The following is a 23,517-nucleotide window of genomic DNA, read 5'->3' as shown; positions in this document are numbered from 1 at the left end:
GGGACTACAGACAACCGACCAAAGGAAGCACATCGGGTTCTAGTGTGTTAGGGTAGGGTGGGCCATTCGGATTAGGATTTTAGAGAAGAGGGACCATTTTCATAATTTGTTTCTTTTGTTTGAATACTTTGGTATTCTTCCTAGTCTCATTCAGGCCGCTTGTAAATAAACATTAAAATTAGATCGCTACATGAATTCATCATCCCATCATCGGTGAGTTCTCAACTCTTTGCCAACCAGCGAGCTCCGCTTAGGCCTTGCTGACCATGAAGGCAGCACCCTGGCCTGCGAGCGGCGAGTAGTCCTGGTGCGCGGAGGTGATGAGGATGGTGCCCTGGCAGATGAGGTCGCCGCTGCGGCAGATGATGAGCGTCTTGCTGGGGTCGAGGGTTGGGATCTTGCCGCCGTCCTGCTTGTTCTGGGAGTCGCCCCAGGTGACGGCGGCGGCGATCTGGGCGCGCGCGGTGGCCGAGAGCTGCTCGACAGCGCGGTGGATCAGGGCTGCGCCCTGCGAGTAGCCGCCCAGGAAGATCTTGGAGTCCGGGCACTGGGTCGTCGCGGCCGTGATCTGCGCGGCGAAGGCCTTGGCCTCCTTGGACGGGACGCCGCCGGAGGCCAGGTTGCCCAGGATAGAGGCCGAGTAGGGCACGCCCTGGCCAGCGACGTTGGCGTCGCCGAGGGCCGCCTTGACAGCGTCGATGGCTTGCGGGCCGGGGTCTTGACCCTATACGTGGGAGAAAAAGAGAGGATCTCGTCAGCAGGTGGAGACAAAGAGATAGTGGCGGCCTCGAAGAACAAGACATGGGACGAAAACGTACGACATTGCCGGCCTGGCCGGTGCCGCGGGCGTGGAAGAAGATGTAAGGACGGCAGCCGCCCTGGTCGAGCTCGCTGATAGTGCTGCCGGTGGCGCGCTTGTCGACGGGGGCGGCGGACACAGCGGCGGCCAGGAGGGCGATGGTGGCAGTGGAAAACTTCATGTTGGCGGCGGGTCTGTGGTTCTGAAAAGGAATGTAGGAGCTTGTTCCGTAAGGAAGACAGAGCTGTTGGATGCTGTAGAGACTGAGGGGTCTGGCGGAAGAGGATGGGGCCACGAGTCAAGTTCGGTTGCACTGGACGAGGAACGAAAGAGGCAACAACTGAGAACGGATCGTGACAGACGGGCCTATTTATGATCTTGGTGAACCGCAACTCGGTGAGCTCGCCAGGTTCACAGCCAAGCCGACCCGGCCGAGGGGTCGAGCAGTCCACCTTCCACTGTCAGTCAAGTATGGAAGCGCCACGGTAGACGTCTACCCCAGACTCGGCGACATCAGGCAGGGTCACTGCTATCACGAACGAGCATACCCCTGCCGCCTTGGCATGAAGAGCCATCCAGAATGCTGCGCAATCTAATTACGGTGAATGTCTGCGCACGAGGGCCGGCAGCCACTGGCGAGACTGCGTGGCGTGCCAGGGATGTCGTCCAGCTGATGAAGTTCCCTGTTCGGGCAGCTGTTCTGGGCCTGGCCTGAGACATCCCGGAACACACCAGAAGCAGGAGACTGCCTCCTTGTCCCTGTGCTGGTCCTTGAGGAACAGGGTTGCCCCTGATCAGCCAACAGGGTCTCGTCGGCAGTGCAGTCGCCTGTCAGGTACGAAAAAGATCAGATGGAGGACAGGTTCCGCCACTGGACCACTGGACACGTGGAGTCTGCCGTCTTTGTGGCGCTCGCCTCCGCACGCACGGCTGCGTCGCCAGTCCCCGCTATGCACCGGCTCAATCGCTCGTCTCGGCCAAGCCTCGTGGCCCCCAGACAGCTGACATGGGAAGATGGTTCGCAAGATAGTCAACGGCCCGAAAGATTCTGCGCGCGGTTGGGACTATTGACCTTGGCGTCGGCGCTGCCAGCGTCGATTGAGACCATGCCAAGTACTGACTCGATATCCGTCCTGTGGTCAATGCCGCCTGGGAGTGGTGGTTATTCGGGCTCATGTGTCGTGGCTGTGCAGGTGTGTTGGTTGGTGACGCGTTGGTCAGCATAATTTGGAGATCTTATGCATCCCCACGGTGCAATTTCCCAGCCTCGACTGCTCCGTATAGGGTTTTACGGGCCGGCCCACAAGGAAGGGGAGCATCGTGCTAGCTCTTCGCACCTTCGGGCACCCGATCGACCATCCGTGCGATTCCCGTTGTCAGTGCTCAAATTTCAGACGACTTTAGACTACTGGAGCTGCGGAGTACCATCTGCGGAGACCGTTCCGCTACCAGCGGATACTATCCACCTGGGCTCTTGGCCCAAGCCGCCTGCTGGTCCGCGCTCGCCTGTCCACCGGCCAAGCGGAGTAAGTTTGACAGGTTGACCCGGCAGATTGGGTACATCACAATCAACGCCTAGTGCGGCGGTCAGTAGTACGACTTCGAGCATACTGGACAGAACTGCTCTCGGGCGGGAGTGTGGTTGGAACGCCCGCATGCAGTGGGCATGGGCTATGGACACGGATAATGCCTCAGCTCTCGCGCATTAGAACAAGGGTCCTGCCGCCAGGGATAGAGAAAGTCTAACAACGAGGGGTCAGGGGATTGTGACCCACGAAAATGGAAGCCCCCACGTGTCGTCGTCTGCACAATTTACTAAGATGCATCCATTGAACATAGGCCTATGGAAAGACTGCAAGATGATTATTTAAGCGCGGCTGACAGTGTCAACACGCCGGATTCTTCAAGTGCAGTGGAGCTCGCTGGTGCTTGTCTACTTATGGCATGCCATGCCCTGGTGGCTGACGCAGAAGATGACACGGGAGTCGCAAGCACAGAAAGCATCCAAAGTTCGTGAAGTCCGAGCTATCCACGAGAACGCCCAGGCTGTCCCAGAACTAAGGATGATCGCGAGCTTCGTTATCGCTATGTCGTCGGTGAATGTCGGGCTTACACTCCGCGCCAGCCACCATGTCGAGGCTTCTCCCGGTAAATCTGTTGCTTTGAATAGACCTAGGAGGCTCAACGCAAGGAAGACCTCTACATCTCGAGAGTAAAGAACACTATGGCAATTGAAGTATATAAGGTCACAACGCTGTTCGACTCTTCAACACTGTCGATCATGTATACCAAACAAAAAGCAGTACACAGTCTGCCCTCATGGAAACCGTAACAACCGCAGACATGATGACATTTTCCAGCACAATTGCATCTGGCCTGCTCCTCGCTGCTTCCACGGCAGTCGCGGCAGCACTTCCCTCGAGCCACTCCTCCTATGCACCAAGCGATAAACGCTTCCTCTGCCTCCACTACCCCGAGACTCCCCATCTAGCCCCGTCCTTCTTCGAGGCTCAGGGAGGCATATCCTCCTCGGACATTACCTCCCTCTTCCAGTCCATCTCCATCCCACCGTCCGCCTCCGCAGCCGCCGACATTGAGCTGATCCGCGCCATCACCGCCCTCTACGGGCTCGCCCTCGACGGCCGCAACTGGCCGGTGCTCAACCGCATCGTCACACCCGACGCGCGCGCGAATCACTCGAACCTCGGTGTCATGAGCGGGCTCGAGGATATCAAGACACACCTGACTGCAGCGCTGGAGCCGGTGCCGTTCACGCAGCATCAGCTCGGGACAACCGTGGTGCAGCTGTGCCGACACGAAGATGCGACGCCCGCGGCGACCAGCCATGGGGAAGGGGAAAGTGGTCGTCAGGTCAAGGCAGCCGTGTCCATCACGTATACTACCACTGCGCACTTTGCTGCCGGCCCAGACGGTGGGCTGCTGCCCATGATCGACGCGGCGAGTGTGCTGGCTGGGTATGTCATGTATTAAGACGCATGGGATCGCGACAGGGGAGATTCGGGCTGTGATGCAGACAACGGCGGCGATGGAGCCGCACTGGCTACCGACGGCGGATGGAAGATTCGTGTGCGCAACGCGCTGGCTACGGTAAGTGAGACTTTATCCCTTTGAAAGCTAAATGGCGTTCAGGCAAAGCATCGAGTGAAGTCAAATACACAAGAAAGTAATAGGGACAACAGTACGTTCTCGATTACTCCTTTTTTTGCCTTTACGACAACCTCACCTAGCTTTCACAACTTTAACATGTCTCCTCGCCTCCCTGCTACTGTCGTGTCAGCGGCACCTCACTATACCATGCGTAATCAACATACTCAGGTAGTCCTGAGCGCAAACGAGCTTGCTTTTGACCTCCTTCTTCTCTAACCTCCAATCGCCACACCCACGGTGGACCTATCGCGACTCTCACGAGAACGACTGCCCTCTTACAAAGCTGCTCTGCACGTCAAGCCAAGACCGAACATAAAGTACGCTCCGTTTCGGCATTATAAGCAACCAGCCATCGGCCGCAGATTCCGCATCAAATGACTTCCCTATTCTCTGCTCGCCCTTTGACTCGGACTGGAGAAGCCACGGGCTGTTGCAACACGAAGATATAAGGACCATCGCTAGGACTAGTAGCCTGCGTCATACCGAAGAAGAACAACGAACGAGTCTTGGCTGGGTTCCACACGGCGAGTGTGGAGATCAGTACGGACAGCCACACTTTCGCACACAGGCTGGAAGTAGCGCATGTCGATCCGACCTTGGTTGAACCTCTCGACCGGCAGACGACAAACCTCCATCAAAGGGAAGATCGATACCATTACAAGCCGGACATCCACATCTCCCGATCCAGCATATGGCTCAGCGGCACCGAAAAGCCCAGGGTCTGGGGGCTTACATTGGACCATATCGTGATAATCATCAACTATGAGATGAAAGAAAGATGCAACGTTTTCTTCCCACACAAGCCCATGATTAATGCTGTCGGAAATCTCGAATATAGTTGAGCCCCACGACACATCTCTGCAAATCGAGCGAGAGATAAGCATCGGCCGCGAACAAGAACACCTCATCATTCCCAATGGCTCCGAGGAGGTGCATGTTGCCAGAGCCTGGCTTTCTCTCGACGACGAAAGCCGACAAGATCTCGCACTACCCGAAGCACTCCACCGGTTAAAGCTCAGCAAAGCTTTGATTCGGCCCGGTCTACCTCCATCAGTACGGGGTAAGATCGAAGCATGGATCAATGCCTTTGCGCCGTGGGTGGACTGCAGAGAATTCCGACTGTATAAGCTCCTTCAAGCGAAAGCCAGAAAGCTCGGCTATACGAACTCTTTCGTGGGGTCCGAGGCCATGAGATGCGTCAGCCACGGTGTGAACCACAGGAAAGTGCAAGGGTTATTTCACGGGAACAATGTCAATTGTCGCTGGTTGATGGATTCGTTAGTTGTTTTCGCCGCAGAAGACTAACTGGTGAATCCTAAGGAGAAGTCCACCAACCAGACAAGATGCCAACCCCAAACTCGAGTATGACCTTTATGAGAAAGGTCTAGGTTTACGCCAAGGCACGTGGCCCTTTCAATTATGCCAGAGACATGGATACCATCGATGCGGGCGATATAAAGTCTTTAAGCAAGTGGAGCCCATCACCACAATCTGGGAGCAACGACGAGAACCGGCGCCACAGGAAGCGTCAGCGAGTTGGCAGAACGACTCCGAAAGAGGCAGCCCACACTGCTGACGACGATCAGGAAGCGATATATGCAGAAAACTCCCACGATGAAGGACGAGAGGAGTCTGGGAGGAGTCACAGTCTCAAAGCGGAGAGAACGAGAACGCCGATTCAGCTTCACAAGATAATCAAGTGCACTCCCGTCTGAAAGGTCATTCATGCCACATGCTTAGCGTACCCCTCGTGCGTCGGCCTCTGCGAGGTGGGAAACCTTCTCTGGCCTGGCGTTCGGCACAGCGGTTGTTGCTGCACTACTTGTCGGCGTCGGGGGTACATCTCTCCATCCCACGAAGAGCACACTCCTTGCACAAGAAGTGGGAACAGCTATGGAATATATAGTTTATGTGCGGAAAGCGCAGAGGTCCAGAGGTCCAGAGGTCCAGAGGTCCAGAGGTCTAGAAGTTCAGAGGTCTAGAGGTTGAGAGGCTCAGAGGCTCAGGGGTGCTGAGGTCTAGAGGTTCCAGAGAGTGCAGAGGCTGCAGAGGGTGTAGAGGGTACAGAGGTCCAGAGATTCAACTATTCAGACGTTCTGGGGCACTGAGATTCAAGAACTTGGGAAAAGACGTTCAGAGGTACAATAGCTACCTCCCGACTCTGGTAATATCCCCAAACCAAATATTCAGATCGGCCGTTGAAATCATTGCAGACTCCTGTTTTTGAATTTCTCCTTCAGTCATGACCCTCCCCCTCTTCTGTGTGGTTCTTTTGTAACGCCACTGCTAGGCTGTCTGCCTCGGCAACACCTGGCGCAATCTCTAAATAGGACGCCCCCCTCGTCGCGGGCGTCCGCATCTGCCTCCCGCTCGCGCGAGGCGAGGCTAAGCTGTATTTCCCGAACTTCCACAACACAAATCCCAATGAACACAATGACACCGACCACGAGCCCTTCGCTCCACACGGCTTGCCCGAATCCGAGGAGTTTGTCCAGGCTGTCGACGCCATCCGTCTCTCCCCCGTGGCGATCAAACGTCTCCCCGTCGGACTCCTCGCGTGCTTCGTGGCGAGGGTCATCTGTAGGTTTGTTTTCCTGATGTCGGTAGTCGTACTGGCCGGGCGCATGGGAAGGATGGTGGTATCGCTTCTCAGGCCTTGCACTATCATACGTCCTACAGAAACCGCCGATACCCCGACATTTCTCCACTGTCACACCATGCGCAAGTCGCCACGGGCCGAAAGCCGCACATCCTGGTCGGTGCCCTCTTTGATCGCAATGTGCCGGGAGTTGAGGGCCTGACTTCACTGGCGGAAATCTCCTGGTGCATGTTCTGGGGAACCATGCCGGTCGAGATTGGCGCTGGTGGGCACTTTGACAATCCCGCCTGTCGCAAGTTCTGGGACGACATTCGCGCGGAGACTTCACCCGATTCTCCCTCGCTTGCCAGGTCTCAACCTTGCAAATCCAATCAAACAACCATTCAAGTTGAGCGAGTACCACCCCATAGCTTGTGAACGTTGCGGGTCTCGGCTTGGTGGCGAGGGGTATATGTTACTTTGCTGGCGGCAAACGCTTCTAAGGAGTCAGATTTATTCATCGGGAGGTGAGCGGGGGATTTTCTTTCGCCCGTTCACATCGTCACAGCGGGAGGCACTGGGCAGGGCTCCAGGCGGAGCACTATTCCGCACAGAGCCACAGAAAAGATACGTGAATCCATTGGATTTTGATGTTTGACAGAGTAGTCTGCGCTCGTAACCGGCAACTCGAACCTCCGCACGGACAGGTAATTTGCTCTTTGCTCCTTGCCCTACAGGCATTGGAAAGCGTGTCTCTCAAAGGCCATATGGGATATGTCCATCTCGCAACCACTCAACCAGTCTGCACACGAACTTAAGATAGCGAGTAGTCTAGCTGGAATCCTCCTTCTCCTGAACATGCGACTTCTCGATCGAGGTGACGTCACGGCCGCCAGAGGGGACATTGGTGTTGAGGAAGCGGGTCAGGCCAATCTCCTCGTTGATCTCGGCCATGCGCTCAAAGTCGGCCTGCGCGGTGCCCTGGCTGCCAAAGACGACGTCCATCTCCTCGAGCGTGAGGCGCTTCGTCTCAGGCAGGAAGAACCACACAAACGCGGCGCCGAGGGTGGTCAGGAGGCCGAACAGGATGTATGTGCCGTAGGTAATGCCTGTTGACCGGGACACGCGAGTCAGCATGGGGACTCTTCTTAGTTCCAAAATGCAGAGGAGCAGATGTTCAGAGGTCCAGACACCAGGCCGTCTGCCGGGGTACGGCGGAATAGAGCGGGAAGGGGAGGGTCGTGTCATGGGAGCATACCTTGCAACATGATAGGGGTAACCTGTCCAACAACTATCCAGGCCGTCAGCACTTCATTCCACGTCGATCTAGAGGGAGATAGACTTACTGAAGTTGTTCATCCAGTTGCTGGACGCGCCGAGGGCGACACCGTACGATCGGGAGCTCAGGGGCCAGATCCTGTGACATATTAGTATGAGACATCGTCACAGTTGGCCAGGAAAAGGGGGAATTACTCCGCGACTATGATCCAAGCGCACGGCCCCCAACTGTAGCCGAAATGAATGACAAAAAGCCAGACCATCCTGCAGAAAAAAAGAAAAAAAGAAAAAAGTCAGCACAAGATCTCATCACACCACCATCACGGGAATAACTCACACGCAGGCAGCCCAACCAGCAGCAGGCTGTGTAGCCCACTGATGCTCATTCTTGGCGAGAAGAACTGCAATGATAAAATGGCAGAGTGCCATGCCCAAAGCACCGATGGCGAGGACCGGTTTGCGGCCGACTCGGTCGATCCAGAGAACTGCAGGGATGGTGGCGAGGAACATGACGATGCCGACAACACCGGTGGCAAGAAGAGAGCTGAGAAAGGACAGAGATGTCAGCTGGGGCGCTCTGCGATATCGTGCTCAAGAAAAGGGGTGCTGATCTCGACCAACTTACATCGTGTTGCCGGTAAGGCCGAGCTGTTGGAAGATTTGTGGGGCGTAGTAGAGCACGGCATTGATGCCAGTCCATTGCTGTAGCAGTCGTCAATATCATGATTGAGAGATCTGGATAATTTGGAGATATGCGTACCTGGAAGAACATGGTCACTGTTGCGGCCACAACTCGCTTGAACATGGCCTTGGTCTGGAAGAGGGACTTGATCGACAGCAGCTCCAGCTTGAACTGGTTCCAGGCGGTCGGCTCTGCCAGACCGGGGAATTTCTCGGCCGCGGTGCGCTTCTCGAAGAAAGCCTGAGCCTTGATCTCGAGGAATTCAAGCTCGACAAGCTCGTGGTCTTCCGCGAGGTTGCGGAGGGACGCGAGGACCTTGCGAGACTCGGCCTCGCGGCCGTGCTTGAGCAGCCAACGGGGCGAGAAGGGCATAAAGATCATTCCGACTAGCAGAACGATGGCTGGGCCGAGCTGGAGACAGGTAGGGACCACTGGAAGGGAGGCAGAGCGTCAGCATGCCATACTTGCAATATCATATCCTCGCACGCGGCAATTGAACTTACTCCAAGCGCCATCAGTCTGGTGGCCGCGCTCAGTGCCGCCAATGTAGTTCGTGCCGCTGTTCATATGTCAGCAGGATTTCCAATTGGGATGAGGAATGACTGGAAGTCTACTCACTAGTCAATCCAGAAGCTGACCATGATACCAAAGGTAATTGCAAGCTGCTGCGTAGCGACCAGAGCACCACGAACTTCTGGAGGGGCAATCTCTGATGCGTACTGCATATTGCCCTGTTAGCCACGCTGCCACGAAATCTAGACCACTTGAAGTTCTTGAGACTTACGATAGGCACAATCATGGACACACTGCCAACTCCCATACCCGTGATGAAGCGACCAGCGAGCGTGGCATTTGGTCCGGGGCCAGCGATAGCAGTGGTCTGGATGATGACACCAAAGATGAAGACGGCGGTGGCAATGATGATACCATATTTGCGGGAGAGCACCTCGGCGATGAAGGAAGACGACAGAGCACCGACCCAGGCACCAAGCTCGAGGATGGCGGTGAGCCAGCCCTTCTTGGTCTGGTCCGCAGTGTCATCAAAGGGGTCATACTCGCCCATGTCTATTCAGCCTGTCAGACTCGGGGAATTCGATGCACAGCACACTCAGAGTGCGGACAAAACTTACGCTCCTTGAAGGATGGCATGGCGAGAAGACCAGAAAACATTCTGCCCACACCAGGTTAGTCGACGTGTCGTTTTGCTACCTGTCCCGACCACGTTCCACTTACCCTTGGTTGTATCCGTAGAGCACGCCGCCAATACAGGCAAACATGGCGATGCGGAAGACCTTCCAGTTCTTGACGAGCGCACGGGCACCGCTGGCACCCATCAAAGCCTGACGGCGATGAAGGGCGGCATCGTACATGCTCGCGCCGGTATCAGCACCTCCCGCCATCCTGATGTTCTGTTCTGTCGGTTTCGATCTCTGCGACGGTTCGTGACTTGTCTCGGTCGAGGTAGGTCTCTTCGTCTCTCCGATGTCCAGCTGCTGCCGTTGGTGAAGAGAGGATGGGCAGATAAAGCTGGGAAAACGGCGCGAAGCTGATGCCAAGCTGGGCGCGGGCAGGGTTGACGAGATATAAGCACTGCCGGGATTAGTTGTGCCGGCTTGCGCCAAGCACATACCGCCCTCCGCGCGCTGCTCTCCCGCGTAAGCCGCCAACCACACAATCTTCTTCACGCCACTGATGGGCTGATTAGCCTGGGCTTGTCTCTCTCCGCGTCCACAACGGGCTACCCCAGATTCAGGCGCCGTCTCGGCGAGATGCAATTCTTCCGGCCCAATCGCCATTGGGAAGAGGGAGCTACCCCGGAGCCCCGTTTCTCGCTTCCGGTGCACCCCATGGGCGGTGGGCACGAGGGAGAGTTCAGACAAGGGCCGATACTAGGGTGTCTCCTGCTTACATTGTGCCCAAGCACGGAGATAGCCAGAACGCGAGAGCAGGACCCTGGAAGGCGGGGACCGGGGTCCAAAAAAAGCGTCAGGGTTGCCAGACAGCCTATTACCCGGCGCCGGTTCTGCATAGCTCGAGCCTGTTAGCCATCGCCGTAAAGGCGCCGAGAGCTTGTTGTCCCTAGGCTCAGTGCCACACCCGCGGGCTAGCGTGTCAATGTGGTGCAACGTCAAGGAGTCGTCATGCTAGAGCCCGGCCAATGGGGATGTCTTGGCATCTTTAGGCTAAAGTCGCGGGAATGCGTCTGGGGAATAAGATGGGGATCGGCACCCATTCGACCCATTTGCCTGACCAATGGGCATCAGCTGAAGTAGCCGAGAGCTCCTGTGGGCATGGACTCACCTCTGCTGGGTGAGCCTGCTTGACGTATCCATCATACCATGTGCTCAGACTCGGTGGGATATGTTCGAATTGTGCAAGCTGTACAACTAGGCATCCGAGGGCCAGAATAGTGCAGTCGAGCTCTTGTGTCCACGGGCGTAGAAACGCTTGCGTTCCGATGGAGATAGTTTCAGACTCTGCTCAGAGTGATGCTGGGTGAATGCCGTGCTATGAGGGCTATCCCGAAGTGAGAAACACCATCCCGAACGCTGACAATCAACTGCCCACAGTGCAGCAGATAACTCTTTTTCTCTCTCAGCTCGTACCTCTGTCTGACATAGAGCTTCTCGACCTCCCTACGGTGATCCAGTGATTAGATGTGGGGACTTAAGGCATGCAGACTCCAATCGTTTGAAATGCCAGGGCAAGCCATTTTCGAGGTCCTGAGGTCTCAAGATCAGCCGAGAGTGCTCTGCACCAGGCTGACGAGGTCGCTGAAATCCTGTCGGTTCCATCTCGGCCAATTGTTGCACCACTCTGGCATTGAAAGACAGCCAAGGGCAAAGCGGTCCCTCGAGACATGGTTGTGTTCGGCACCGACATGATGAAGTCGCCTAGTCTTCGCCATGGAATCACAAGCTAGTCGACAAATCATCACAACAGCTGCATCGCGTGGCTTCATGCCTCTGGATCAGGCAGGCCAGTGGCCGCGTCACCATATGCATTTTCAGCCTTGGCTAAATTCGTTTCGCCTCCTCCAATATTAGCAGGGATTGCTAGCCCGCAAGCACAGTGTCGGCTTGAACCGTTCTGGAGTGGTCATCGACTGGTCTCGGGGCCTAGTGCACAGAAAGGAGCTTCTAGTTTTCAGCCATGTCATGCATCATAATATCAAATGTCTGTTCCCTTTCACAGGGCAAGGTCTCTTGCCGTCCAGCAGGACCCTGGAAGCAAATCAGCATCGTCTCCACGCCCCCGGGTTGCAGCTGTCAAGGCCAACTGCGCCAGGCCACAGCCAACAGGCGCAGTAGTGTGGTTGTTCTGGGCAAATTAACCTTAAACCAGGATCGTACGCCGCCACGTGGGCCTGAGGGATGAGCATCAGCCTTGGCAGATTCCCGCTGATCGATTGACATCTCTGACCGTTCTAGTAGAGCGAATGGAACCGCCAGCGTGGCCGAAGTTTTTTAGCGGTTAACAAGCCATGTCACTCGAGATCTTCCGGCACCTCCATCGCCCTGGCCGCAGTTGTCCGCATTCCCTCTTTACCGTGGATCTCACACCGTAGTTAGGTGCCCGCTTCCCTTTTAGCCAACCACTCAGCATCCCGGATCCCTCGCAGCAAAGCTTCAGCCGCAGCGAGTGGTTCAGTGTCGGGCTCGAGTCTGGCCGGAGCTCTACTCTGGTTTGAAATGAAAAGCGCCCAGCGCTACCGATCCTTTGAGCTCTCAGCGTTGGAGATTGACAGTCTTCAGTGCGGAGTGTTGAGGTTGACCAATGTCTTTTCATGCACATCTAACGCTATCATTGTCACTTAATGATAAATATTAATCCTTGCTCCGTATAGAACGTGGAGCCCTAGTGCTCCGACCAGCTTAGCTCCTCCGCGGTATGTTGTGCTCTTAAAGTACCATTACTGAGTCCAGGACTACTGATCTACATCGCTAGAGGCCGTCAACGACCGTCCCCAGGTTTTCTGAGGCACATCCTGGACTGCCTTAAATTGGCTGCGCTACGGGTTTGTAAGCACTTGTGAGACACGAGTGCTGATAGCATTCGAGTTTGATACCCGAGCAGCAACTGTCTATACGCCGGCGCTATGGTTTCCAGGTTCGAATTCGGCAGGCTCTGGCTTCAGCTGGGTTCTACGTTACTCATGAAATTCATCACCACAGTTCCCTAGCTGTACCTCTTTCCTTTATACGAGCCGACGGGGAGCGCGTTTCATTGTCAGCTGTAACTCGCTCTGTGCTTTTGTTTATCTCGCCTTATAAGTAGGTTATTTCGCAGTAAGATCCTCGTCTATTTCGTCGTGGCTGTTATCTCAGACTATATTCTCCTGCTAGCAGGTAGCTGAGATCGTGCCTCAATTGAGGACAGACGACTTATTCTCGCAGGGCTTCTGCTTCGAAACCCCCTGCTTCCGAGTCCTCTAGCCCTGCGGTCCTCTAACTCTGACCCTCTAGACCATGGAACGGATCCTATCTGGAAGCTTTGTCTTCGGCCTTGACCACGAGCTGCGTGTTGCTATTTTGGCGGTATCGTCCAAGGTATGCCGATATGTCCTTGGGCGCGTCGTAGGCATTGGGTTGGCGTTCAGCGTGGAGTCATCTTCGACCTTTACGTCATTTGATAGGAAGGATTGTGCGACAGCCGATTGAGTGTCTGCTGCGTAGGCATCAAAGACATGTCTTTATATTTGTCTGGGGTCCACAGCCTCATCACCTGTCTCTCTTTTCCTTTTTCTGGCGTTGAAGACATTGAACGCAGTCTCGTTATCGGGAGCGAACGTGGCGAAGAACCGCTCAATGGGGCTCAGTTTGAGGTTCGCGTCGTTGATTGGCTGGGTGCTTCAATTCCGATCGTAAAGCCGCTCTGCCTTCAATGTCAGGTGGTATTGCTCCTCAAAGAAGTGGCTTTCTGGTCGAAATGCTTGGTGAAGTTCTTGGCCAGTGCACCAAGCTCTGCGCATCGTAGGGCCTCAAAGGCGATAATAGAGGATCGACTCCCAGCGGCTACCTTTGACAGCTTCCTCCTCGAGATGTACGCGTACAGAGGAAACCTGCAAAGCTGATCGCTCGGATCATGGTTATTGAGAAGATCCACGACTCTTTGCTTGATTTCTGCAGGCAAGCATTCGCGTATCATACTCTGGCTGATTTCCCGCCATAACTTGACTTGGGCGAACGAGAGCGATGTGATTTTTGGCTTTCTATTCGTGTCTGGGTCCTAGAGGAAGTCGTCCGGGATATCAATCGTGGTGCCATTCACGGGAACCCTTCTGCAAGACTTATCGTTGATCTTGACCAGCGGGCATTCCAGCGAATTCGGGAGGGCTGCGAAACGCACCGTGCCGAGCAACATATCTCGAGGAAAGAAGACGTTGCAGCGGTTGGTAAGCCCATAGCCGACGATGCACACCCATAGCCGACGATGCACAAGATCTGGGGAAGATCACGGCTATATATGTTGTCTTGGACTTGTCCGTCCACCTCAATCTATCCCGCACTCGTATCAAGGACGACGTTGCTCAGAGGGCTGTGAGGGGTGGGTGAGTGTTGTGTTTCAACAGCTTCAATGATCCCATTGTAGTGAGCCACTTTTGCACTGTCGTCGGCTTGCGCATTGTCAAAGCAATTCGATGAAGCCATCTTTTTCTGCGGTCAAATGTGCTCTGGGAAGCACGAATTGTCTTGGGTGGCATCATGCAGCACTAGGCTCGACGGTGGTTGCCGCCGGGGCCGGAGAAGAGTGTTTGCGAGGGAGTTTATGCTGCCTGGTTGAGTGGTTGCCTGACTGAGTACAGGCGTAGTAGTGGTTGTCCGAGAAGTGTTTGAGGGAATGAGAGTTCGCCGCCGGAGCGCGATGGTCGGAAGAGGTCTCTGAAGAAGGTGGATTATGTCGTTCGAGGTGGGAGTAACGAGAATGCATCATTGTAAGCGGCGCCTCGTGCGACTTCTGAGAACGGCTTGCGCTATGCACGAGTTCTGGGGTATGTTGGATGTGGGCGACACTTTGCTGCGGGTCAAACTTGGGAGAGGGATGAGCAGACAGTTGCTCAACTTGTTCCTGCTTGAGTTGTGTCAGAGAAAGGGCCCCCATCGGTTCATCAGTGCTTCCCATCAGGAGTGAGAGACACGCCCGACGGTCTGGGGCCGGCGTTGCCACGACCTTGGCCAGTCTGCGGCGTCACTAGCGACTCACTTCCATATCAAGCCTTGTTCAAGAATGGGGCTTGCCTGAATGAAGCGATATTCATTATCTCCACGAGTCACATCAGTGTTGGATCCATCGCTGTTCTCACCGACGACAGCCCGGACAGTGCACGCTCGCTCTCGCTCTGCCTTCTTGGAGGCTCCCACATCGAACGCAGTTGCCTGTTTCATTGAAAGCTTGACCTCGCTCTAAGGATTCTGGCCTTACATCGGCTTCTGGGTAAGTTCGACGCACTCGTCTTTGACTCGATCCATCACCCGCAGCCGCGCCGGCACCGAGCCTCAATCCTCGCTTGACTCCGTTCTATCACTCTTGACGCGTTGGCACATTAGATACTCCTCTGATTACCCTGCCCGTGATCAGCCGATCAAGAGCCCTCACTTGACTTCGGCTGGCTTTCAACGGAGAAAGATTTGAGTCGAACCGTCCAAGGTTGCTTCACGGGGCTGTTTCCATCTGCCGCAGCCGAAAGTGGCGAAATTCCCATTCTTTGTTTTTAAAACGGCTGCACATCATCCCCGCTGTAGTTACCATCCTGAGCGGACTGACGAAGGGGCAGGAGCTTTGAAACTGTCCGGTGAACCGGACAACGTTTACTCACGCGCAAGGGCCCTTCATTTCTCGCACGGTGGCCGCGGATTTCGTCCATTCTTCGGCACCGCGTCCCGTCCTCGGCAACGTGGAGAGTTGAGCGCAGCCGGCCACACTTGAACTTGTCCGAGTTGAAATTTTCGTTAAATTATCCGCAAAATGGGAGGTGTGACAAGTGATATGCTGTCGCATCGCAAGTTGCCGCCGAGGACTCATACGCCGCCAGGCAAGAAGCAGTCCGTTTCGGGAGCCAAACGCTGTGCCACAATCTGGAAAGTAGTTTGATTTTCAATATCAATTTAGCAACCGAGCGATTGAACTCCGCGATTTCATCCCCAGGCAACTCCCACATCTGGGGTGTGTTGGAGCATTACTCTGGCGCTATCCAAGTTAAGGAAATTTACCTACGATCCTTACTGACTTAGCGTATAGAAATACCCGGTTTCCGAACCATAAGCATCTCATCCGGGATATCACACCACATCCCATGGTCTTCATTACTGTGTCCCTTCCCGAGCAGCGCTCTGCTCCGCCTGCCGGCGGAGGAACCACGCCGGCGGCGGCCCAAGTGTCTGTCTGCCCCTGTGCTCCACTGGTATGCTCTCCCACGTGGCCACCGTGCCCTCCCACCCGCGTGGGGTGCCACGTGGGAATACGTAACCCCCAGCCGCCGGGGGTGCACGTCCATGGACCCCTCGGAAGTTTCCCATCCCATTATACACAGGAGTATGGCCCGGGTATATTCGCTGCGGATACACCTGGATAGAGCGACGGGCGGCATCATTGCCGCACATGTCCAGCTGCTCCTCGAACTCAGTGAGAGCCAGCACCTCTGCCCGCATCCACCCCTGGAAAGGTGAGCCGCCCTGATATGGAACGTCCGCGGGATCCGTGGCATCGAGGAAGATGACGTGCGGCTGGGCTGTCCCAGGAGTCTGAGATGTCTGCTCGATCCTGTCGTCGCCCAGCACATCAGCCATTGCCAGCAAAGAAGCTAGTGCGTCGTCGTTGACCACGAGATAGCCTTCGAGCCGCAGTTGAGACTTCCAGAAGGAGGAGGAGCCTGAGCCAACAGATGCGTCATCTTCGTCTGCGTCGTCCTCTTCACCACTCTTCATAGCGTCGACCCAACGCCGCCTTGCCTCGCGGTATCTCTCGACCTGCTGGTTCACCAGCTCCCGGACTAGATCAAGATCCTTCTGCCCACCCAGAACGGCCCTGTCCGCGAGAACGGGCAACGCGAAGCGCTCGGGAGTCTTGTCGTCCTCTCGAGGTGCAAAACCCGCGCGACGACCGTGGACATCGTCCCCGCTGGACTTGGGAAGTGCTATCTGGCGCAAGACGCGGTATGCTCTAGTCCACTGCGCTTCGTCCGCATCGCTGTCAGCGCAGAATGCTGTGCGCACGACTATGAACCCCCACGCGCCCCGGACGCCAGCGAGCCTGGCCATGGCGGTGTGGAAGGCGTCGAGGGACGAGGGCGTGGTGGACGCGGCCATCGTCGTGGTGGTGTCAATCAACAACTTTCTCAGCGCTCAGCTCCGTCTGGGAACAATTATCGTGCAACTCTTGATTCTGCGTTGGCTGGTTGTTCATGGCAAGCGCACGATGCAAGATACGCCAGGCTTGCGGTCCCGAGAAAATAGTGGAGTTCCAGGTTTAGGCAGCATTGCTGTGCTGTGCCGCAGGGACACAGGGAATGTTGCGAGAGGTCGACGATGGCCAAGATGCAATCCAAAATGCCAAAATCTGACCTTCTATCAATAGTGATAGGTGTTTTTATATGAGATCTTAACTAGATCACTGACCTAATCGCTTCGAGACTTTCCGTCGACCAATACACGAAGTCGTCCTGTTTCGCAACCGGAATTAATTCTGCAGAAGGACCTGCTGTATCTCGCAGAGAAATACTCGTGGATATTAATAGTCAAACATGCGGAAATCACGCCTGTATCCCATATCAAGGACAAACCTGAGGGATAGGGCGTCAGGGTATTATGTGTGGCTCCGTCTTGCATGCATCCAGACACGACTAGGCCGCCGGCAAGGTAGGGAGAAGGCCGCATCGGATTCTGATGGTTGTAAAGGAACTGACCATACATCAATACCACCATACTGGCTATCACGATGGACGAATCAATGCTATAAACGAGTATTGGTGAAAACAGTCACGAGAACAGAGCTTCGGTTTGTCTTCGCAGATACCTCGGAGCTTCCGGGGGCAAGCCATATCCCGACCGCAAGCCTGACTCTGTGCCGTGTACTATCTTCGATGCCATTCTCAAGGCCCGGGGCGGGCAGAGTTCGAGTTATTGTTCGAGAGGGTTCCTGCTGGCGAGTGCACTCTGGCTGACCGGCCACCCAGCTAGTTCCCATGTTGCCATGCCCTGCCCCCCTTTCACCAAGCGTATTGTGTGATGTCACATAGCGTGACCTTAAGGACTATAGATAGATTGTGGATGGCCGATTCGGCCATCCACATCTGTCTCGGGACCGCGATGCCACGTGCGAGCGCGGTGAAAGTCATGCACGGTAGCAATAACGGGCGCCGACCCCACCGCGAGGGTGCAAGAGCTAGTGGATCAGAACGAGAAACTGGGCTAGAGCAATAAGTTAACGGCCGCCAACCGCTTGAAGCGAGAAGTGCTGGGCGGGCACAGTGCATTTCGGGGATGGAGCAGCCGACAAGCTCCAGAAGGACCGTTGGCCGTTGCCCCACTTGGAACCAGGTAAAAACAAGCGAGGCGAGGCGGGCGGGCGGGACGGGACAGGCGTCGCCGCGTTTCCGAAACGGCGGGCTAGTCCCTTGTGGCCCATGGGGACATTGGCCTGATTCATGCTACGACTGGATAGTCCCCTAGGATGACTCGAACTATTATTGTAGCAGTCCTTGCGCCCAGATCTGGGTGGACAAACCAGAAAATGCCATTCGTGAGAACAGCGGTCAGGGTATGGAACCCGTCGGCTCGCTTGCCCCTGAGCTGTGAGGCTAACCAGGATTGCGATGGGGCTTGAGCTGACGAACACCTGCTGCGTATAGACCGCCCCTCTCAGTGGCAAGCAGAACCCTGGACCGCCCGGGCGTCGGCGGCTCAGCCAAGTGCCGGCACAGGGGCTACCACTCCACAATTCATCGTGAAGAGCAAGGATGCACGGCGAGGTCCAAGCCTACAAGCGACATGTTTGACACATGGCGGCCAGGGGGGGGAGGACTCGCCCCGACCCAGCACAAGTCGCCGCGGGAGACGCGGGGCCATCCCTGGACAGTGGACGCGTTTCCAAGAAACAACCGCCGTGTGCGCCGAGACCGAGGGGAGGAGGGGTCGACGGACAAGACCGAGCAGCAGTTCTTATCGACGAGTTGGTTGGATGATCCCCTATAAAGTATGCACACCACTTCTGTTTTGGCTTATTGTCCTTCCGCCCGAGAACGCCTCCGACCTCTGCTTCGCATCTCGACCTCCTCTACCACACAGCAAAAACAGACGCATTCACTACCACACGCACACGATGCCTCACACCACGAAGCAATGGATCCTGGCCAACAAGCCCACAGGTGCCCCCGTCCTCTCCGGCGACAACGCAACCTTTAAGCTGCAGACTGTCGAGCTGCCGGCCATCAAGGAGGGCCAGCTGCTGTGCAAGGTCATCTACTTCTCCAACGACACGGGCCTGCGCAACTTCATCCAGACCACCGTCGCCCCCGAGCGCATGTACGTGCCCACCGTCGAGCTGGGCATGGCCATGCGGTCCGGCGTCGTCGCCGAGGTCATCGAGTCGGCGTCCCCCAACTTCAAGGCTGGCGACCTCGTCATGGACTTCCACCTGGGCATCTGGAGCGAGTTCCTCGTCCTCGAGGCCGCCACCTCGCAGCCCATCAGCCCCTTGCCCGCCGACCTCTCCCTCACACACTACCTGGGTGCCTTTGGTGCCTCCGGCCTCGCCGCCTACACCGGTCTCTATTATGCCGGTGAGGCCAAGCCCGAGCACACGATTGTCATCTCGGCCGCTGCCGGCGCCACTGGCAGCATGGCCGTCCAGATCGCCGTCAAGCTGCTGGGCGCCAAGCGCGTCATCGGCATCGCCGGCTCCGACGAGAAATGCGCGTGGGTCAAGAACGAGCTGGGCGCCCACGAGTGCCTCAACTACCACAGCCCAACTTTTGCCGCGGACCTCAAGGCCGCGACGCCCGACGAGGTCGACGTCTACTTTGACAACACGGGCGGCGAGATCCTGGACCTGATGCTGACCCGCGTCAAGCGCCACGGCACCATTGCCGTCTGCGGCGCCGTCAGCACGTACAACTCGGACGAGCCCATGGCGCTCAGGAACTGGTTCGAGCTCATCTCGGGCCGCATCACCATCTGCGGCTTCATCATGCTCGACTACATGGACAAGGTCCCCGCCATCCTCGGCGAGCTCATTGGCGCGGCCGCCCAGGGCAAGATTGTCCTCGGCAAGGGCGAGACCGTAGTCGAGGCCAGGATAGATGACCAGCCTGAGGTCTGGATGCGTCTCTTTAGCGGCCAGAACCAGGGCAAGCTAGTCACAAAGCTGCTGATCTAGACTGAATTTGACAATGTATGTGACTGTGTACAAACCTAGCGAGTTGTGTTAGAATCTGATATCCTCAGGATTGAGCCACCTCTATCTTTAATTTTGGCCTACTTGCGACTTAGTAAATGTACGACCCAGGCTCACGCCCGGTGTGCATTTTCAGCTGAAGACCAGTGAGCAAGGCTCGTGGGCCCAATGAGATACGTCGGCTGGAGCATTGGCGTCTCATAGTCTACATCTCTCATGTGCCTGCTGCTTACCCCGCCGCAAAACGCGCCTCTCTCATCGCAACACGTCGTGCCGACGGCTTGACCAATTCGCGCCTTCCACTTCACTCTCCGCCTAGGGGACCGCCAGCAGCACCATGGTCAACTCTGTTGCTGCTCGCGACTTTACCGTGGGCTGGGTCTGCGCCCTACCCATCGAGCTGGCCGCCGCTGTCCAGATGATGGACGAACAATTCGCAGACCTCCCTTCCTTTCCAACCGATTCCAACCTGTACTCGTTCGGCCGGATTGGGGTCCACAATGTTGTCGCCGCCTCTTTGCCCGCCGGTCAGATGGGCACCAACCAGGCCGCCGTTGTCGCCAGCCAGATGAGGCTGAACTTTCCTTCGCTGCGCTTCGGCGTCCTCGTGGGCATAGCTGGTGGCGTTCCGAATTCAGAAGAGGATATCGACATCCGGCTGGGCGACGTGGTCATCAGCCAGCCGTTCGGGCGGCATGGAGGCGTCGTCCAGTACGACTTTGGAAAGACAGGGCCGGGTGGCAGCATCGCACGAACCGGGACCCTCAACACGCCTCCCACGATCCTGCTCAACGCCCTGGCAAAGCTTCGCGCCAAGGATTTACTGAGCGATACTCGCGTCCTGGACCATTTGTCCAAGATCTCTTCCAGTCCAAAGTTCGCGTCGCCCGGCCCAACTCAGGACGTCCTGTTCCACGCGTCGTCATTGCATCTGGGCGGGGCGACCTGCGCAGAATGTCGCCCGGCGGATATTGTCATCAGGGAACCGCGCAGCACGACCGACCCAGCCCTATTCTTCGGTACCATTGCATCTGGCAACCAAGTGATGCGGGACGGGGTAACGCGTGACCGATACAGCCAGGACCTGGGAGGTGTCCTGTGCTTTGAGATGGAGGCCGCTGGGCTGATGAACAACCTTCCGTGCCTTGTCGTTCGGGGAATCTGCGACTATGCAGACGCGCACAAGAACAAGCTTTGGCAGCCATACGCAGCGGCAACAGCAGCAGCCGTCACCAAGGAGCTGCTGTCCATCGTTCCACCATTAGCGGCAAAAGCTGATTCACATTCGATCGAGACAGGTGAGCTAGTTATGATGGGTGTATTGATTGTTCTCATTCAGAGCTGGCCTAATGCTTGCTAGCTCGTGCAAAACGTCACTTCTTCGTTCCCTTCGGCCAGAACGAAAATTTCGTGGGCCGGGAAGATATTCTACAACAGCTTCTCGAAAGAATCCATCCAACCGCTTTCCCCAATACCTGCCAGCGGACCGTCATCGAGGGCCTTGGCGGCATGGGCAAGACCCAGGTGGCGATCGAGTCGGCCTACCGTGTCCGAGAGGCACACCCGGACTGCTCCGTTTTTTGGGTCCCAGCCGTGGACATGGTTGTTTTCGAGAACGCCTACCGTGAGATTGGCCTTGTCCTTGGGGTGGAAGGTGTCGAGAGCGAGGGGGCAGATGTCAAGACCATGGTGAAATCGGCGCTTAGCGGAGACGACGCTGGCCAGTGGCTTCTTGTTGTGGATAATGCAGACGACATCGTTCTAATGACTGATGGCCGGCTGCAGTCCTACTTGCCGATGAGCAGGCAGGGGTCGATCCTGTTTACAACCCGGAATCATCATGTTGCATCTCGCTTAGCAATCGGGAAGGGCTTGTTCAGGCTCCAGCCCCTAGACGGCTCCGAGTCCGCCCAGCTCTTACACCAGGGTCTCCAGACCAGCCAGATAGGCGACCCGCAAAGCACGATGGATCTCCTGGATTTCCTCGCCTCTCTGCCACTAGCTATCCGTCAAGCCTCAGCTTACATGGCCTCGAATGCGCATGTAACGGTTGCGCGGTACCTAGGGTATTGCACATCGAGCGACCAGACCACGATCAAACTACTCAGCAAAGACTTTGACGCCCAGGATCGATATGAAGCCAGCCAAAATCCGGTAGCCACGACATGGCTCATTTCCTTTGAGCAAGTCGCCCTAGACAGCCCACTCGCCGCCAGATATCTGCGATCCATCTGCTATTTTGAAGAAAAAGACATACCCCTTGCTTTGCTGGCCGCTGAGGGTGACGAGATGGAACGAGATGAAGCGCTCAGTACGCTGAAAGCGTACGCGTTCATTAAAGACCGGGAGAACCCAGACAGGTTCGATATTCACCGGCTTGTACGGCTCACGATGCGGAACTGGCTCCAAAGCCGTGGAGAGCAGAGCCGGCAGGTGACGGAGGTTACCCACCAACTCTGGATGGTGTTCCCAGTCCCATCGCTCGGGAATCGCGAGGTTTGGACGGCTTTTCTGCCTCACGCGCACGCGGCACTCGTGTTCCGGAACGAGTGTACAGATAAGATGGTCGTTCGGATGTTACAAGATGCCATGGGATTATGCTATCTCCTTCTTCGCAAGTTTCACGAAGCGGAGAAGATGCTTCGCACGTCACCGGAGTTGCTGGAGACGCTGTTTGGCCCTGGACACAAGTACATAGACGACACCAGGAACCACCATGCCTTCGCCCTTTCCCGCATAGGAAAGTACGAGGAGGCCGAGCAGATCTATCGCCAGGTGTTGCAAGACCTTGAGAGCGCCTTGAGCCAGCAAGACCCTACAACACTTGACTGCATGGTTGATTTGGGTCGTGTCCTTGGGAAGCAGGGAAAGTACGAGGAAGCGGAGCAGATACATAAGACAGTAGTGGAGCTACAGAAGCACGCCCTGGGGCGAGAAGGCCCGGCTGCGCTCGCCAGTATGCGTAACTGGGCATTATTGCTATCGGAGCAAGAAAGGTTCGAGGAGGCAGAGCCGATGATGAGGGAGGTGGTGCAGCAGTCAGAAGAGCTCATGGGCTCTGAGGACTTGGTCGTGCTTATGAGGTGCCATGACCTGGCGGACGTGCTCGCAAGGCAGGGGAAGTATGAGGAGGCAGATCAAATCCTTTCGAAGACACTAGCGTCGATGAACAAAGTTCAAGGACCAGAAGATCCACAAACACTGGATATCATGGAGAGCTTCGCAGGGGTGCTGCGCAGTCAGGGTAGGTACGAGGAGGCAGAGCAGATGTTCCGACAGGTTCTAGTGTCGATGGGTAAAGTTCTAGGGCCAGAACACCCAGAGGCGCTGAATATCACACACAGGTTGGCGATGATCCTTTATGAGCAGGGCAAGTATGAGGAAGCGGCACTGATCTATAAGAAGATACTGTCGGTGCAAACGCCACTCTTAGGAGTAGAGCATCCCGACACGCTTCGGACTATTGGTAGATTGAGGCTAGTGCTCACTATACTGGGCAAAGACGTCGCAGCAGAAGATATCCACTAACATCGAAACATGCTAGCATGATGAATAGTTCGAAGACTTCTCCTTGTGTTCGTCTCATCGCAGATGGTGCGTGAACACTCAGCAGCAGGCAGC

The 23,517-nt window shown here is 56.0% G+C and overlaps 7 protein-coding genes across 7 annotated transcripts; 4 read left to right on the top strand and 3 right to left on the bottom strand.

Annotated features, from left to right (window-relative positions):
• Window positions 1–250: 250 nt before the first annotated feature.
• On the bottom strand, window positions 251–980 carry B0I36DRAFT_364330 (cutinase; the record flags this gene model as incomplete). Its single annotated transcript, XM_046158945.1, has 2 exons — window positions 251–724; window positions 819–980. The coding sequence occupies 2 exons, from the start codon at window positions 978–980 to the stop codon at window positions 251–253; spliced, it is 636 nt and encodes a 211-aa protein (XP_046012146.1).
• A 2,165-nt stretch (window positions 981–3,145) lies between these two features.
• On the top strand, window positions 3,146–4,571 carry B0I36DRAFT_350659 (uncharacterized protein; the record flags this gene model as incomplete). Its single annotated transcript, XM_046156934.1, has 3 exons — window positions 3,146–3,774; window positions 3,811–3,907; window positions 4,317–4,571. 3 exons carry the CDS (start codon window positions 3,146–3,148, stop codon window positions 4,569–4,571), a joined length of 981 nt encoding a protein of 326 aa, XP_046012145.1.
• A 2,805-nt stretch (window positions 4,572–7,376) lies between these two features.
• On the bottom strand, window positions 7,377–9,905 carry B0I36DRAFT_244374 (general substrate transporter; the record flags this gene model as incomplete). Its single annotated transcript, XM_046150054.1, has 12 exons — window positions 7,377–7,654; window positions 7,804–7,836; window positions 7,892–7,962; window positions 8,019–8,087; window positions 8,161–8,367; window positions 8,449–8,525; window positions 8,584–8,936; window positions 9,009–9,064; window positions 9,124–9,224; window positions 9,290–9,570; window positions 9,636–9,676; window positions 9,739–9,905. The coding sequence occupies 12 exons, from the start codon at window positions 9,903–9,905 to the stop codon at window positions 7,377–7,379; spliced, it is 1,734 nt and encodes a 577-aa protein (XP_046012144.1).
• A 3,287-nt stretch (window positions 9,906–13,192) lies between these two features.
• On the top strand, window positions 13,193–14,150 carry B0I36DRAFT_350657 (uncharacterized protein; the record flags this gene model as incomplete). Its single annotated transcript, XM_046156933.1, has 3 exons — window positions 13,193–13,478; window positions 13,739–13,900; window positions 14,098–14,150. 3 exons carry the CDS (start codon window positions 13,193–13,195, stop codon window positions 14,148–14,150), a joined length of 501 nt encoding a protein of 166 aa, XP_046012143.1.
• A 1,428-nt stretch (window positions 14,151–15,578) lies between these two features.
• B0I36DRAFT_326426 (uncharacterized protein) lies at window positions 15,579–16,902 on the bottom strand. Its single transcript, XM_046154345.1, has one exon. The coding sequence runs from the start codon at window positions 16,809–16,811 to the stop codon at window positions 15,810–15,812; it is 1,002 nt and encodes a 333-aa protein (XP_046012142.1). The 5' UTR covers window positions 16,812–16,902; the 3' UTR covers window positions 15,579–15,809.
• Window positions 16,903–18,822: 1,920 nt separating this feature from the next.
• On the top strand, window positions 18,823–19,878 carry B0I36DRAFT_244883 (uncharacterized protein; the record flags this gene model as incomplete). The annotated part of the gene is made up of 1 exon (XM_046150099.1): window positions 18,823–19,878. The coding sequence occupies one exon, from the start codon at window positions 18,823–18,825 to the stop codon at window positions 19,876–19,878; it is 1,056 nt and encodes a 351-aa protein (XP_046012141.1).
• A 355-nt stretch (window positions 19,879–20,233) lies between these two features.
• B0I36DRAFT_364325 (putative kinesin light chain) lies at window positions 20,234–23,424 on the top strand (the record flags this gene model as incomplete). Its single annotated transcript, XM_046158944.1, has 2 exons — window positions 20,234–21,194; window positions 21,257–23,424. 2 exons carry the CDS (start codon window positions 20,234–20,236, stop codon window positions 23,422–23,424), a joined length of 3,129 nt encoding a protein of 1,042 aa, XP_046012140.1.
• Between the last annotated feature and the right edge of the window lie 93 nt (window positions 23,425–23,517).

The sequence above is a fragment of the Microdochium trichocladiopsis genome, assembly GCF_020744255.1.
Source record: "Microdochium trichocladiopsis strain MPI-CAGE-CH-0230 chromosome Unknown B0I36scaffold_6, whole genome shotgun sequence".
NCBI lineage: Eukaryota > Fungi > Ascomycota > Sordariomycetes > Xylariales > Microdochiaceae > Microdochium > Microdochium trichocladiopsis.
The sequence above is the reverse complement of the archived record's forward strand: the minus strand, read 5'-3'. Positions and strand labels throughout refer to the sequence as shown.

Excerpts from the sequence above, each read along its gene's own strand:
- B0I36DRAFT_326426 (XM_046154345.1), bottom strand. The coding sequence starts at position 16,811 with ATGGCCGCGTCCACCACGCCCTCGTCCCTCGACGCCTTCCACACCGCC.